The sequence below is a fragment of the Hippocampus bargibanti genome, linkage group LG02 (genome assembly GCF_051943395.1).
Source record: "Hippocampus bargibanti isolate YZ-2025 linkage group LG02, ASM5194339v1, whole genome shotgun sequence".
Classification (NCBI taxonomy): domain Eukaryota; kingdom Metazoa; phylum Chordata; class Actinopteri; order Syngnathiformes; family Syngnathidae; genus Hippocampus; species Hippocampus bargibanti.
Genome location: NC_142735.1, coordinates 6,469,431 through 6,484,928, shown reverse-complemented (window position 1 = coordinate 6,484,928; position 15,498 = coordinate 6,469,431). Strand labels below are relative to the sequence as shown.

General features: G+C 42.2%; 1 protein-coding gene across 3 annotated transcripts in view; it reads left to right on the top strand.

Annotated features, from left to right (window-relative positions):
* elf1 (E74 like ETS transcription factor 1) overlaps positions 1-8,463 on the top strand; it is a 54,231-nt gene extending 45,768 nt beyond the window's left edge. For all 3 annotated transcript variants that reach the window (XM_089022179.1, XM_089022187.1, XM_089022170.1), the window contains 5 exons: positions 531-692; positions 770-853; positions 3,159-3,351; positions 3,504-3,827; positions 5,969-8,463. In XM_089022179.1, the coding sequence (XP_088878305.1) occupies positions 531-692; positions 770-853; positions 3,159-3,351; positions 3,504-3,827; positions 5,969-6,737 (1,532 nt within the window). In that variant the 3' untranslated portion in view covers positions 6,738-8,463. The remainder of the gene's footprint in view (positions 1-530; positions 693-769; positions 854-3,158; positions 3,352-3,503; positions 3,828-5,968) is intronic.
* Positions 8,464-15,498: the final 7,035 nt, after the last annotated feature.

The following is a 15,498-nucleotide window of genomic DNA, read 5'->3' as shown; positions in this document are numbered from 1 at the left end:
TTATCACAGAGAAAGCACCTACAAGGGATCATTCCTCAAGATGGTGAAAGAAGAAGGTTACGTTCCTCATCAAATGTTTAATGCTGATGAAACCGGCCACTCCATTCCATCAAGCCATCAACGACCATCACAAAGGTAAATAAAACAACTTTATTATATAGTACAGTTTATTTCCTTAATTATAATACCATAGCACGTTTATTATACACAAAATAAGGTATAGTTTGTGTAGTTTTAAGGCTTAGAAAATTAGAAAGTAGAAAATTATGTTTTATGGGCACCTGGGAACGGATTATTCTCATTTTAATGGTTTCCTATGGGAAATAATTTTTTGGGATACACACTTTTCCCCTTGGGCACTAAGTATGGTTCAAGTAAACTTGACTGCCTCACTTGAGCTGAACTGGACATGGAGTCTTTCCATGTTTATTTATTGCACATGCCCCGACCACTCCTCACCACGTCGTTTAAATCGTGTGGCTTTTCTTGTGTTTTCTAATTTACTTTTGCTGTTCTCTGCTGGGGTATAGTTCACAACTATGGTACTCTGCTGGAGGCGGACCTGACATACGCACCCCTGAGGCCCGACCACATGGAGGATGGCACACTTGACATGTCACTTGACGAGGATACCTCATCTATGGATGAGATCCTTCAAAAGTCTCCCTTGAAGCCACAGAAAAAAAACAAAGGTGAGCTGGTTAGCAAGTGTTCATTGGCTAGGATAATGCGTGTGCTATTTTTTTACATGTGTTGTAAATTTTCGTAGTGAGGAAGCCACGGGCGGTGCGCTCATGCTCCCCCATCTCCACTCCGAGCTTGCCACTGAGGAAGAAGAACAAAGAGGGCAAAGGTAAACCTTAACAACGAGTGGTCCTCCCTTGTCATGAGCCAATCAAAATCAAGGTCTCCCTCACCTCTAGCGGAGTGCTCACAGCCTGGGTTTGAATGATGGGTTTCTCAGGTTCTACAGGGACATACTCGCAGGAACATTGATGTGCTGAAAAAGACTGTTGTGAACCACACACGTTTTAGTCTCGTTGATCTACGTCACCACTGCTGGGATTTAGGTGACTTTTGGGAGCATTCACGTTTTTGGATCATCTCTGGTTAAAGCATGCCGCACATCAGATTAATCGACTCCCTGCCTTTGTGTTCTTTTGTCCATCCCAAGATGTACGTTACGCATACACTCAGTGCAAGGTTGGACAAAATCTTTTCCGGGGTTGACATACCTGCCAACTACTCCGTTTTTTTTTCCGTAAAAACTACGGTTTTCATGATCCCATTCTGGGTTACAGCTTAATAATGAAAATTACAGTTTCCAATGGAAACAATCAATCCAAAATCATCAAAACTGTACTCAACTTTAATTCAAAACACGAGAACAAGCGATCAGCACAGTGCTAGCTGTTAGATTACTTTGGATTAAATGTCCATGCGCGTTATTACGGGTCTTTCCTGGAATCCGGAGTGACAGCTCATTCCTGGAATCGAGAGTCAAGAGTTTGCGTCATTTTTATCATTGTCATGTAATGGCATCTGACGCAGAAAACTCAACAAAAAGTGTGAAAAGTAAAAGGAAACTAGTACTTTTATGAGGAATACTCCCAAGCATTTCCAGGAGTTAGACTTCGCTCAAGAAAAGGTGAAAATGACGTGAATTTGAGTTTCATACCTGTCAACCTTGGCTAATAGCTGCTCGTATAAATGATTACAATTCCTGTCTAAGAATTGTAGTACGCCGTACATGATTTAAAATGATAACAAAAAACGCTAACAAGCGGAAATGCGGACAGCTTCCTGCGCATGCGCAGTAACCTGGACCCGCCGTATTACGAGGCTTTTCTGGTTTCAAAAGTTGACAGGTATGGGTTGACACCACCTTCTAATATCTTGACACTTAAAGAAGATATCATGGACAAAGTTTTGCTTATTGTAGGACGATTTTGGTTATGGTCATTTGGGACCCCCGAGAACTTAGACCTCATCAGGTCAGACTTCAAAGCTTCCCAGTAAAAAGTAAGGCAAACAAAAGCTTAAAAGTAATATTTTAATGATATCTTCAAAGTACTCAAGGAACACAAATAGTAGTGCTTTGGACAACAGTCTGCTAACTTTACATCGCCTTCTTTTTATATTCTTCTTTTAACAAAACTTGTTGAGGCGGCGTATTCTTTTTTGGAGTATAAAGTGTTGCAAAAAAGATATAAAATAAAACAGAACAGTTCATCGGTGTCATGATTTTTTAACTCAGATTTCCCAACTGCCTCACATTCCAGTTGGACGACTTCAAAGTTTGTCCTTCTCGAATACAACTGAAAAAGTGCCACTCCCGTGTATATGTGACTGAATGAATAATCAAAAAATGGTTGGAATCTGAGCTTTTTTTCTATTCTACCTTTATTTTACTGCAAGCTAATGCGACTTTACAGACATGTATTTGCCAGAATTCCATAATGTCCATCCATCTATCCATTTTCCGTACCACTTATTCTTCATTAGGGTCGCGGGGGGTGCTGGAGTTTATCTCAGGTGTCTTCGGGCACGAGGTGGGGGACACCCTGAATTGGTTGCCAGACAATCGCAGGGCATACAAAGACATACAAGAGTCACTCTCACACTCACACGTAGGGACAATTTGGAGTGGTCAATCGGCCTGTCATGCATGTTTTTGGAGTGTGTGGAAACCGGAGGACCCGGAGAAAACGCACGCGGGTCCGGGGAGAACATGCAAACTCCACATGGGGAACATGCAAACTCCGCACGGGGAGGCCGGACCGGGACGCGAACTGGCGACCTCTGCACTGTGAAGCCGTTGTGCTAACCACTCGACTACCGGGCTGCCCGGAATTCCATAATGTAATTGAAAGAAAAGTTAATTTTCTATGTAAACAAGTTGAAAATTCAGAACACACATTTCTTATTAGGAAGTTGTTCATATGATTTATTTTGTTATTTTTTTAATGGTGAAATCCTCAAATTTGAGTGTCCATTCAACCTACCATGCATATTTTTGAAATGTGAGATAAAACCCGGTGAAAACAGAGAGAACATGCAACGGCATGTGAAATTCTATTTTGTGGATGTCAGGTGTGTGTGTGAATATTCAATAAAAAGCAGCAAACACAAATGTGTTTGCTCATCTTCATTTTCAGGAAACACCATCTATCTGTGGGAATTCCTCCTGGCCTTACTGCAGGACAAGAACACCTGTCCCAAATACATCAAGTGGACACAGAGGGAGAAAGGCATTTTCAAGTTGGTCGACTCCAAGGCGGTCTCTAAGCTTTGGGGCAAACATAAGAACAAGCCCGACATGAACTACGAGACCATGGGACGAGCGCTCAGGTATAAAAAGAGAGAGATTGTCATTATCGGTGAAATGTATCTGCACGGTTCATTTTACACCAACGGCGGGGGAAATGTCACAGGAAAAAAAAAAACAAGATTGCTCGCTGCCACAATGTTAGTGACCCCTGATTGACACTCATGAACTCCAGATACTACTACCAGCGAGGCATCTTGGCTAAGGTGGAAGGTCAGCGTCTGGTCTACCAGTTCAAGGAGATGCCGACCGACCTGGTGGTGATCGATGACGACGACACCGGTTCTGACGGTTACAACGGCTACGGCAACCAAAGGTCCGCCGGTGGGAGGTCCGTGGCACGGGGGGGCTCCAGAGGGAAGGCTCAGCAGCACGTCAAGCAGATGAAGAAAGAGCCCATCGAGCACTGTCTGCAGCAGGAAGTGCAGGGACTACAAGCTGAACAACTCTTGCAGATACTGCAGGGTAACCAAGGGGCCGACATGGCGCAGGCTATGAGGTACGCACGCACCCTACATAGATAGACACAAGGTGCTTTTGTACCCTGTTTTCTGTATTATCATTGGCAACTGTCATTAAAAAGTTAAGATTCTGTTGTGGATCGGCAAAACCAAGGTTGTAAACTTGTTCGGGAAGTTTTTCTGGGGGTTTTGGGTGCCAATAAAGCACTGGTCAGACCTCTGCCAATGTTTTTCCCCTTGCACGAGGGGGCGGCATTTCCCTTTTGTCCATGTTAGCGCTTTGTTACAGCTTCAGATATTGTTGAAGCCCCATATAAATCAATATGTATGTTTTGCGTTGTATTTTGGACAGCCGCCCCCATGTCAAGCTCAGATAACTCCAGACTCGTATAATTTAGGAATTAACTTAACTAATCTTTTTCTGATAAAAGAAGAGAGTCTAACATGAAGCTGTTTGGATGGTGCCACTGTCCTTGACCTCAAGAGCAAGGAAATGCGCACAAAATGGGCTACAACCTACCTCTCCTTCCCCGAATAAAACTAAAAAACAAGAACAATTGAGTGCAATTTCAGTGAAAATTACAAAAACTTTTCCACGTCTGGCAGTGAATGAGTTAATTGGTTTGCCTTTTTCAATTTTTTTGTTGTTGTATCTTTGAGGTTCATGATAAGTTGGGAATTTGCAAGTGTATCGTATCTAATACGTTGTGGCTTTGTACTAAGTGCACAGCATTGCTTTTCACACATACTAGCTTAGAATCTGAGAACATTGATTTATTCATCCATCCATCGGGGTTAGGGTTAGGGGGGTGCTGGAGCCTATCTCAGCTGTCTTCGGGCACGAGGCAGGGGACACCCTAAATTGGTTGCTAGCCAATCACAGGGCGCACAAAGACGTACAACAACATTCATTTCTTAATTTTGTAATTACAATTCTTTCAATAGTTGGGTAAAATTAAGCAAAAAAATCCATTCAGGCTTATACTAGAAAGCATAAACAATGTCATAAAAAATCAGATCAACTACACTGAAGTCTGGATAGTCAGATCTCAGGCATAAGAGGGTGCAGCCACATTATAATTTATACCCAGTGATACCTTGGCTTACGAACTTAATTGGTTCCCAGACAGTCTGTAAGGCGAAAAGTATGTATCCCAAAAATGAATTTCCCACAGGAAACCATTAAAATGAGAATAATCCGTTCCCAGGTCCGCATAAAACATCATTTTATACTTTCTAATTTTCTAAGACTTAAAACTACACACCATATACCTTATTTTATTTATAATAAATGTGCTATGGTATTATAATATAAATAAAATAAACTGTACTGTATAATAAAGTTGTTTTATTTACCTTTGTGATGGTCGATGGCTTGATGGAATGGAGTGGGCGGTTTCATCAGCATTAAACACTTGATGAGGAACGTAACCTTCTTCTTTCCCCATCTTGAGGAATGATCGCTTGGCGGTGCTTTCTCTGCGATAATATTACCTTGTTCCTCATCAATTGTGTTGTGTTTAGCTAGGTTGATAGCTTTTTGCATCAAGTCTATATATATGGCTTGTGCGAGTTATTTGTGGAGCCTGATTGATGGGAATTTTAACCTTGCAGCCTACACTCTGCCTTTGAACTATCAAAGTTGAAATCCATTTTTCATTCGCTCTCTGCTTGTTTCTTTAATGTTAACCCCCCCCCCCCCCCCCTCACTGCTGCCTTCTTCACCAATTTAACCGAAGACTGGGGGCGGACAATAGAGGATAAAAAAAATGTCGGCTGCAATTTTCTTTTTTGGAGAATGGCTTCACTCTCTGTCTGTAACCCCCACCCCCTCACTGCTGCGTTCTTGACCAATCACATGGCTTTAACCGACGACTGGGGGCGGGGAATAGACGACCAAAACAAGCCGGCTGCCATTTTCTTGTTAGGAGAACGGGCTCGTTCGCGAACGACACATCACTCATTGTGGCAGCTCCGTGTGTATCCTGAAAAATAGTTTGTATGCCAAGCTAAAACTTTCATAAATTTAACGTTCGTAAACCGAAACGTTCGTAAGCCAAGGGGTTCGTAAACCGATATAATTTCATATCATTTCTCCCAAAAACATTATTATTTTGATTGTACAATAAATGAAAATGTGTTTTTTTTCCCCATAACATTGTCACTCTTTTCTTTCCAGGGCCATGAATTCTTCTGCTTCCCTCCCAGTTGTCTTGACGTCTAATAGTTCTCTCCCATCTCTGCCCCTCACCACCGTTCTCCCCAACGGGGACTCCACTCACTGCTCTCCGCACCGCGTCCTCCTCCAGTCCATGCCTTCCGCCACCACCCCGTCCAATGACGTGCTGAGCATCCAGACAGCCAACGGCCTGCAGGAGGGCCTTCCCCAGCAGCTGCTCGTCACCAACTTCGGCCCCTCGGCCATCTCGCCCTCGTCCGCCACCTGCACGGTCCCCATTTCCTCCGCCTCAAGCCTCCCGCGCCTGCTCACAATCAACACCAGCTGCGGGCAGGCCATGGTGGCGCAGCAGCCCGGCACGGTCATCGCCACCGTCCTGAAATCGGGCGATTTGTGCGGGCTGCAGGTGAAAGAGGAAATGCTGGACTCCAGCTACTTCCAGTCTATGGTGAACGGCGATCCTTCCCTGGCCAGCACGTTCGCCAAGGAGGAAATAGATGCCGGCGAGGCGGAGCTGCAGTACCGGACTGTGATCATCGACACTAGCCACACCCACGGTCTGGAACTCGCCAGCGAGGCGTCCTTCAACGGCCTCTCTTCCCAAAGCAGAAGCCCATGTGAAGGCCTCACCCCCGTGGAGGAGCTGGAAGTGCGAGGGGAGATGTCCCTGCAGTCCCAGCAGGCCATCAAAGGCCTGCAGGAGCTGCCCCTGTCAGTGCAGCTGCCCGCAAATTTTATCCAGATAAAGACGGAGCCCGCGGAGGCCTGACACGCTTTCTGTCCCTTCTTCTCCTTAAGCTCAAATGAAAAGCAACACAAGGACCATTTTGTGGACTTGACGGGAGTTGTTTTTATTTTCTTCCACATTGCTTCAGTCTGATCCAGGATCAGATGTTGCTCCTCAAGGTTGCTCAAGTTCAGCCTCAGGATTGAATCGTTTACTCACTTCTGTGTGATCACGTGCCTAAAGAAATATATCAAGGGAGTCTTGCATATTTTTTGAAAGATGTCACATTTCAGTTTTTTGGCGTGCAAAGATATTTACACACCAAACTCCTCCCTTAAGGAGAACAGCCATTGGATGAAACAGGGATGCCTGTCTGCCAAATGTGCCAGTTAGTCTGTTATTGCCTTACATCTCAGTGGACTTGTAAATGGTGAAAAGAAAACATGGGGGACTGAATACAAAACGGCGCAAGGAAATTGGACTTTCCGCCCGAGGGAACGCCAGAAACCAATGTGCGTCAGTAAAGGCACTCACTGCCAAAGAGGATTCTGATGACTGCTTTTGGCACTTTCACCGGAACCCGTTTATTTTTGTTCAAACCAAAAGGCAAAAACACGCCAGTACTTCCAAAATGTGGGAAAGGGCATTGAAAAAATCCAAAAAAGTCTTGGTGCAGACTGGACATAAAGCATTCTAGATAGAATTCTTATTTTGTCGTCAGTCTGGTGTTTTTGAGGCTGAAATCCTGTTGATATGAGATGGAATATGCACGTGGTCTCTCACTGTATATATAAATGATATATGCTTGAGATTCACCATGAAGGCCACTGCAAATTGTATTTATTTTGTGAATTTCTAAATTCTGTATAAAATGGCACATTTGTACTCTATTTACATGAGGGAAAAGAAAAAGATTACACATGCTTAGTACAGGAAGACCAAACGTTTATTTTTTTCATAAATTTTCTATTTTCATTGTTTCCATTCCCCGAACATGCTGTTGTACATATCCTGCTGTGAGTGAGTGAGTGAGTGAGTTAGTGAGTGAGTGAAAATTCTTTTCTTTCTGTTCAGCAAACATACTGTAGCTCTCAAGCATTAAACACCTTCAATATTCAGTATCAAAATAATCAGTATGGGTATATAAAAGTCATTTATCATTTTTCAGAGTCTCTTCTGGGCCACTGCTGTTTTGTACATTTTCACGTGTCCTCTTGGCTCCTGCTCTCGTGTGAGTCCAGTGTGCACTTTCTCTCCATGCTGACAAAACCTGAAGCCAAACTTATGATTGGACCCATCGGCCTGGCTACATTGATCGACAATGTAGCATCAAAACGACCTCTTGAATGGGTTGAGGCACAGCGGAAATATGCAGAGAGAGTGACCTTGATCTACAGAGCAGGAGTGACAAACTCAAGTATGAATGTATATCCATACGGTTTGAATATATGCAAGATTATGACAATCGATAATTACACTGGAGACATTTTCTGATCCAAATATTTGTCTATGCTGCTGCTTTGTTATTGTTTATTTGCTCTGTATACGCGCCGTGTACCTTGTTTACGGAGCATCATGGCCTTAAAGCACTGTTTTTTTTTGTGACTGTTGATTTTCAGTGGCCTTCTTTATGCTTAGTATAGAGGCAATTTACCAAGCTTTTTTCTTGTGTTGTGACACAGCAGATGTCCGCAAATCACACAACAGCAAAAAAAAAAAAAAAAAAAAACACCCAGAAATACTGTATTAAACTTGGAGACAAAACAGGTTTGAGGGCTCACAGCGCCGTGTCATTTGCTTCTGTTGTCTCATTCCAAGAAGGATAAATTGAGTTGTGCCGCGCCTCTCAAGAATGAATTCAAAGCGGAACTAGCATTTCGATTGTTCTGTAATCGTTTGCATTTCAAGAGTGGTTCCTCATTTCAGTGCTTTATCTACTGACCTTAATGACACCAACAAAGTAAACCCACTAACGCCATGCGCGGATTCACAAGGCGCTGATCCCAACTTTGCTCAATTAAATGAAGAGTCACCTCGGTGCAACACTATCAATGAGATACAGACTATTGAGCAAAGGAAGCGGCACGGCATGCAAAATGGTAAAATATCCCACAATCCCATACATTTGACTTTAGCTGGAGGCTGCGTCGTCTTTTCATTAGAAATGCCGGCATGTTGTTCAATGTCATAATCTAAATTTGTTTTTGTGATTTTAGTGAAGGAGAAATAAATAATAAACACTTCTGTTTTCCCGCCTTGCCACTTGGCATATAAGCCAAGAAGAATTCCCATAGTACAAGGCAGGCAAATGACCTGGACTGTAAAATATTATTTTAGTCTGTGCTTTGAGCCAATAAAAAGAAATGGCTGTAGTTTGGACAAATCTGAAATGTATTTGAACAGGAATCCTTCAGATTCAAACAATGGTTGACTCTAAAGAGTTTGATGTTACAACTCCACTAACTGCATACACTGTTCATTGAAAACCTATTCTGAAATTGGTTTTACACTTCAGAAGGGGACCATGAGAAAAATCGCAAAAGCACCCGACTGAAGCACCGCCATGCATGAAAAGCTGATACGATTGAGTGTAACATCTCTGCAACTTCTCTTCGTTCTGAGAATAACAACTTTTATGGAGCAGGTTTGGCGGTAAAATGAATGAGAAACGGTTCTTGGTGCTAACTGTATGGAGCCCTTTAACACAAGCAGAGAAGAGTTGGCTGCGGGTTGATGACTACGCACGTTAGCATGCTAACATGAATTTGACACAGACTTAGCATGCTAACATGCAATATGCTTGTTAGCATGCAACACAGCGAACGTCTGTCATTACCATTACGTGTGGGCGTGTTCGTGCGCGTCTTACTACAGTTTGACTGGTGGCTGTACGTGGGTGCTGGCTGAGGACGCTGCCTGGAATTTGGGCTTTCCTGCTTCGTCGACACCCACATGCCGCACAGCCGTGCAGTACAACGTTGTTGAAATTGTTGGAAAACAATAGAAAGAATCAACCCGTTCATCAACAAACAAGCCTTCAAAGCAGAGAAGGTGACTATAACACAACGCTATGCCGTTACTTAATGAGTCAAAAAGCCATAAGATGTCACGAGTCCCTATGGGGTAGGGAAAAAAGTGTGGGGTGACTATTTCTGTTTTGCCCGCGGCCACTGACACAGTTCCAGTGTTTACTGCTGTGCCTCTTACTGTGGGAGCACTTGAAGGATGACGGCTGACAGTTTGTTCCCTCCAGCATGTGGTGAGACGCGGTGCAAGGACCGAGCTTCGTTTAACCCACCGCGCTAAATGCAACATGGCAGAATATGCCATCTGTGAGGCTTGGTCGTATAAAACATCCTGCAACAAAGGCAGTGGAGCACAGAAACAAATGGTTTTAAAACAACCTCAAGCAGGTTATCCAAATTATCGCCCCAGCAGATTTGCTGTCTGCCACCTACTTTTTAGTGTCTTGCAAAACACTAGTATTCAATCTTGAAAATGTAGTAGTAGGCTACTAATGGGGACTGCCACCCTTACTGCAAACACATTTGCCTACACACAGGGCTGTAGTCGAGGGGATACGCCGGTATAGGGCCACTTATTTTTCGGTCGGCATTGCGTATACCGACAATCAAATGTGGTGTGTTACTAATCTATGAATAAATTGAAGACACTACCAGCCGTAGCTCGTCTACTCTGTTCTGTTTATTTGTCGTCCAAGACTTGGGGTGCGTTCAGGCTCGAGAATAGCGCACGACTTCTTAAGACTCTAGGCTGTTTGGAAAGCATGGTCTAACTGAATGATCAGGGACAAACACTCGCCAACGTTTCTGTGTTGCTCCACTGGACGCAACACCTGGCAAGATGCGATAGAAGTGATTGTGATTGGCTAAAGGGTAGAGTAATGTGTCCTGGTAAGCCAATCAGAGCTGGTGTTTTCACACACACCGGAACAGCGAGTACGGCAAACACACGCACACACAAAACAGAGATGCGACGATATGATGGCAGAGCAATCTGTCTGATTTAGAGTTAAAGTCACTTTTTTTTTACTGTTGATTGTCATTTTATTATATAGTTTGCTGTTTACTTTTGTTACAAGTGCACTTGAAGTGTAGGATAAATCTGTTGCTGTCTGCTGAGGTGCAGTAAATATTTCAAGGACAACCGCCGTCACTTTTTTGTTTCCTAACTGACATCAGAAAAACGTTTAATAGCATCTAAAATACCCAAAACACGCAGTATTATATTTTTATTCAAATGCAAAACACCAATAAAAATGACTTAAAGTCTCCAAAATCTGCCCAAAATTGAGCTGCGAATTGGGCATTTTCAGAAAGTCCCGCCATCAGTTTGTGACGTTACGCCAAGACGTCTTGCATTGCTGGAGAATCAAAACAATGGCTTCAGATTCGGAATATGCTTTATTGTTACACATCCAGTTATGAATATGATTCAAATAGTTCTGAAGAGGAAAGCATACATGTTTGCAATCGATTAAATAATTTATTCCATGCCATTTTGAGACAACATTGGGGGGAAATGTCTCACCCAAAAAAAGGCAGAAAATGGCCACCGAGCTCCTGTGAGGAATGAATCAGCCCGTTTCCACAGGCTGATAAATTCCTTACATGGAGCTTAGACGCCCTCTTCTGGCTCTTTCTGGTGCAACACGAGGTTTTCAGACCAAACAGGCATTGACGTGATGGAAGGACTGCTACAATGTGTCCTTTTTTCGGTCAGGGGCGTTCCTTCAGTGACGTCACGTACGGACTCATCACCAACTCAAAAAAAAGACTTCCGGAATATTCAGCACGAGTCTTAAAACATAAAATATATCTATATGCGGTGGAATCTTTGTAAAATATGCTCAGTAGAAGTCATTTGAAGTCATTTTACAAATTATGGACACAACTTGTCCGGAGACGTCGGTTGCCCTTTCAAGTACCTGTCTCTTTTTCCCTATTCAACTGTCTGGAATGATGCACAGAAGATTTCAAATTCTTTGAATTTCTTTGATTTCCCCCCTCTACATGGTGATCATTTTAATTTCTATCAAATTATGTAGCATCATTTTGTTACTGATACATCAGCTTCTCATTATCAGGAAAGATATTCAAGATCATTCCCCCCACCCCCATTTAGAGTGTTTTCAAAGTGTTCCTCTATTTTTTTAGAGCAGTGTATTTTGTTGAATTAATGTGTTCAGCTGTTGAGAACAAATGTGTTTAAATTTTATGACAGTGCACTATTAACTTAATTTATTGTTTTTGATGTTTGGAAGAGAATGATTTGTGTTGCATTTTATGTTCAATATGAACAAGAATGCATTGTCAACTTCAAATTTAAAGTATTTTATTTAAATAAATGTTCAAAAAATAACCAAAACACCATGTTCGCCTCATGATAAATACATTTTACATTCATTTGTGTGACCAGTAGTAACTAAAAACTGCTCCTAATTAAGTCATGATAATTTCATAATAGTGAGCGAGTAGAAATGACAGATTTTTGGGTAAATAGAGTAGTCTTACATGTCACTGGTTCTAAAACCGTCCTACTTTCTGTGAATTTTTGTGAATTTTTAGAGTATACCCACTTCTCAAGGGACCACTACACCACTGCCTACACATGTAAAGACAATTAAGTTTAAAGATAAAATATTACCTGATTTGATCTCACAATACCATGGAGAACAAAGACAAAAACAACAAAAACAGTCTTCCATCCCTCTACTTTCTGCTTAATGTCAAAATTAGTTTGTGTCTGCTCACTAACCATTGCTGCTATTTTGCTTCTGAATGTGTCAGGACAATTCTATTCAGGTGGGGCGATGGAGGGACAATTCTATTCTAGTGCCGTACACATTCCGGTCCACTTCAAACCTCGAAGCAAAACAAACACAAACAAATATAAGAGGTCGCCACACAGCGATATCTTCGACGTGCGAATTCTGTGATTTTAGGCCCAGCTGTCGAGTAAGTGGTAATCTTGATGCTGTGCATGAAATGGATGAAAGGCCATCTTCCCAACTAAGAGGTCGATGGAAATGCCCAGACTCCCGCTGTGGCGTAATTTTAGGGCCTTGGCCAAAGGCGGATCGCAAAATTGTCCCCCCCCCCACCCAACCATATCCCTTTGCAGAGTTAAGCAGAGTCTCTGCACTTCTTGGAGAACCTTTTTTTGCTCCAATTGTTTTCCCATCCCATTTTTTAATTTCCATTTCTTATTTCAGACTGTGATGTATTATTTATTTTATTTCTATTCTTTTTTTAGGCTATCGGAGAGTCCAAGCTTCTTGAGGACTTTATTGTTTAAAACAGGCCGTTTACCCTTTGTTCGGAGGAGCAAGTCGAATACCTTCACGTAACACCTGCTGACCTTCGGTGCAACCTGCTGACCTTACCACTGAAGGTATTTGGCTAGGTTTCCCCTCAAATTGGGCTCCTCATATCATTCGGTGCATGTGACCTTGTCAAAACAGACTGATGTGCTCTGTTTGGAGAAAGTGTGCTATGAATTGATGTTCATCTCTCTTGACTCAAGATGGCACTGTCAACACATGAGAGAAAAAAAGAGAGGAGAGTGTTTCCTCGTTGGTCATTCAAGTGAATACAAAGGCCCAACCAGCTCAAGCATTGCTCACCACCCTGCTCGCCTGGCAACACCTCCGTCTCAACGAGCATGAGAGGATTATTTGAAATGAAAATAAAAGGGTGGTGGCAGGGGTCCATTTTCTCGATAAGTAACAAAAGGAATTAAATTGTTTAAGAGCTTCATTTGATGACAGAGGCTCATCCCCGAGGGAGGAGGAAACGTTCATTTGAACAGCACTCACCTGAGAGATGCTCATCAATTCTGCTTCCTGCCATCATCCAAACAGTGGTAGTGGTTCCAGGAATTAATTTTCCAAAGCGACATGAGAAGGTTTCATTTAAGATAAAAAGAACAAAGTTCAACTGGAGCGATATGACTTGATTAGCTTCTTATTGCCGGAGGAACAAAAGAAAGAAAAAACAAACAAACACGTGTGTGGATTTATCTGACTTACTTCGTGCAATCGGCTCTGCCATGAGGCTTTCGTTTCAGGTTAGCATGAGGTTAATGTTTGACCTGATCCTTGATAAAAAAGGGTGTAGGCATCCCCAAAGAATTATCTTGAGGCTCTGAATGGATAGATAACATTTCACGGACTTATCTGGTATTTCAAATGTACCTCCCGTAGGTGTTTGGTGCCATAACTGCTTGTCCCATGTTTCTCACACATCATTCTGTGTCCAATTCTGACATTTTTTATTTATGTGTCCAAAACTAATGACCCGATTTTTCATTTTAGACAATCAACATCTATGCCACCACATGAAATGTGCTGATGTTGAGATGGTGGAGGAATACAAATATCGGGGTATGGTCTTCAATGGATAACCAAACTGGAACCTCCTGTTGATGTCACCTCCAAAAACCTTAATCAATGTCTGTACTTGTGAAGGTAAATGATTTTTTTTTCCAAGTTTCAGCTGAGATGATGATTCTCTTTTACAGAAGTTGAACTGAATCGTTTCCCCCCCTTCCGCTATTGTTTGTAAATGGAAATTTATCTGAAAAAGAATCACTGTCGCTTTGTTCAAACTGCTGTCAGCATGATGACAGCGGGCTGGGCTAAACGGGTCCTCAGGAAGGTAAATGGAATTTTCTCCAGTCATCCACTCAAAGAAAAGTTTCAGCTTTTGCCCCCAGGGCTCCTCGCAGGAGGACAAAAAGGCTTCGGGTTTCATTTATTCCAAACGCAATTTTTTTACTTATCAGCAACTAGTGCTGATATTGCTGACATACTTAACTTAGATCTGTGTTGTGCGTATTTTTTAAAAATTGTTTGCGATTCACAATACAGTATTAGCTTTGGACTGCTCATGTGACGTTTGCTTTTCTTTTCCCATTACATTGTGTTATTTGGTCATTGTCTGCGTATTTGTCTATGTGCTCCTCCTCTTACGTAAATTTCAACAAAAAAAGATTCAGATACTGATCTCGACTCGGAATTCCGTGGCGCAAAACACCGTTCCCTCAATTTAAGTGAATGGAAGAGATCACAACTAGCCATTGGCTTCCTTTCTGGGCTTCTTCTCTGCATCGCGTCAATAGAGCACAGAAATCTCACATGCTAGCAGAGACAATGTACGTATCTTCTTACACAACCGCGCACATTCTGACAATGTTCTAGCCAATCAAATGGACTAAATGCATCACACACATTCAAAACATTTGACAGACTCTTACACGTTAGCATCAGCAGTAATTGTGTGGTGATGTGTGCTTTATTGGTGATAGAAAGACGAGCAGCTACATTGCCGGTGTTAAGTGTAAAAGGGTCATCTGCCTGAGTCATAAATCTCAATGTGCGTGGTCACTGGTGGTCTACATTCAATTCACCTAACTTTTTTGTCCATGATGTTGAACAGTAAATACATATTCAGCATTAAAAAAGCAATTGATGAAGTAGAACTAAAGTAGAACATAATTGAATGTAATAAGAAATGAATTATATATATATATATCAGATTCAGAATCAGAATCAGAATACCTTTATTCGTCCCGCAATGGGGAAATTTGCAGTCCACAGCAGCAATTGAAGAGGGATGGGGTTGGGGTGGGAGTGAAAGGATAGAAAACAAGATATTCTAAGCATAACAAAATAAAAATGTCAACTGTATACTGTGCAAATGTAGATGTGCAAAAACCGTTCTATAAACAAGACTGTACATAGTGCAGAATCAAGAAATGCATTTAGATATATTGCAACAAC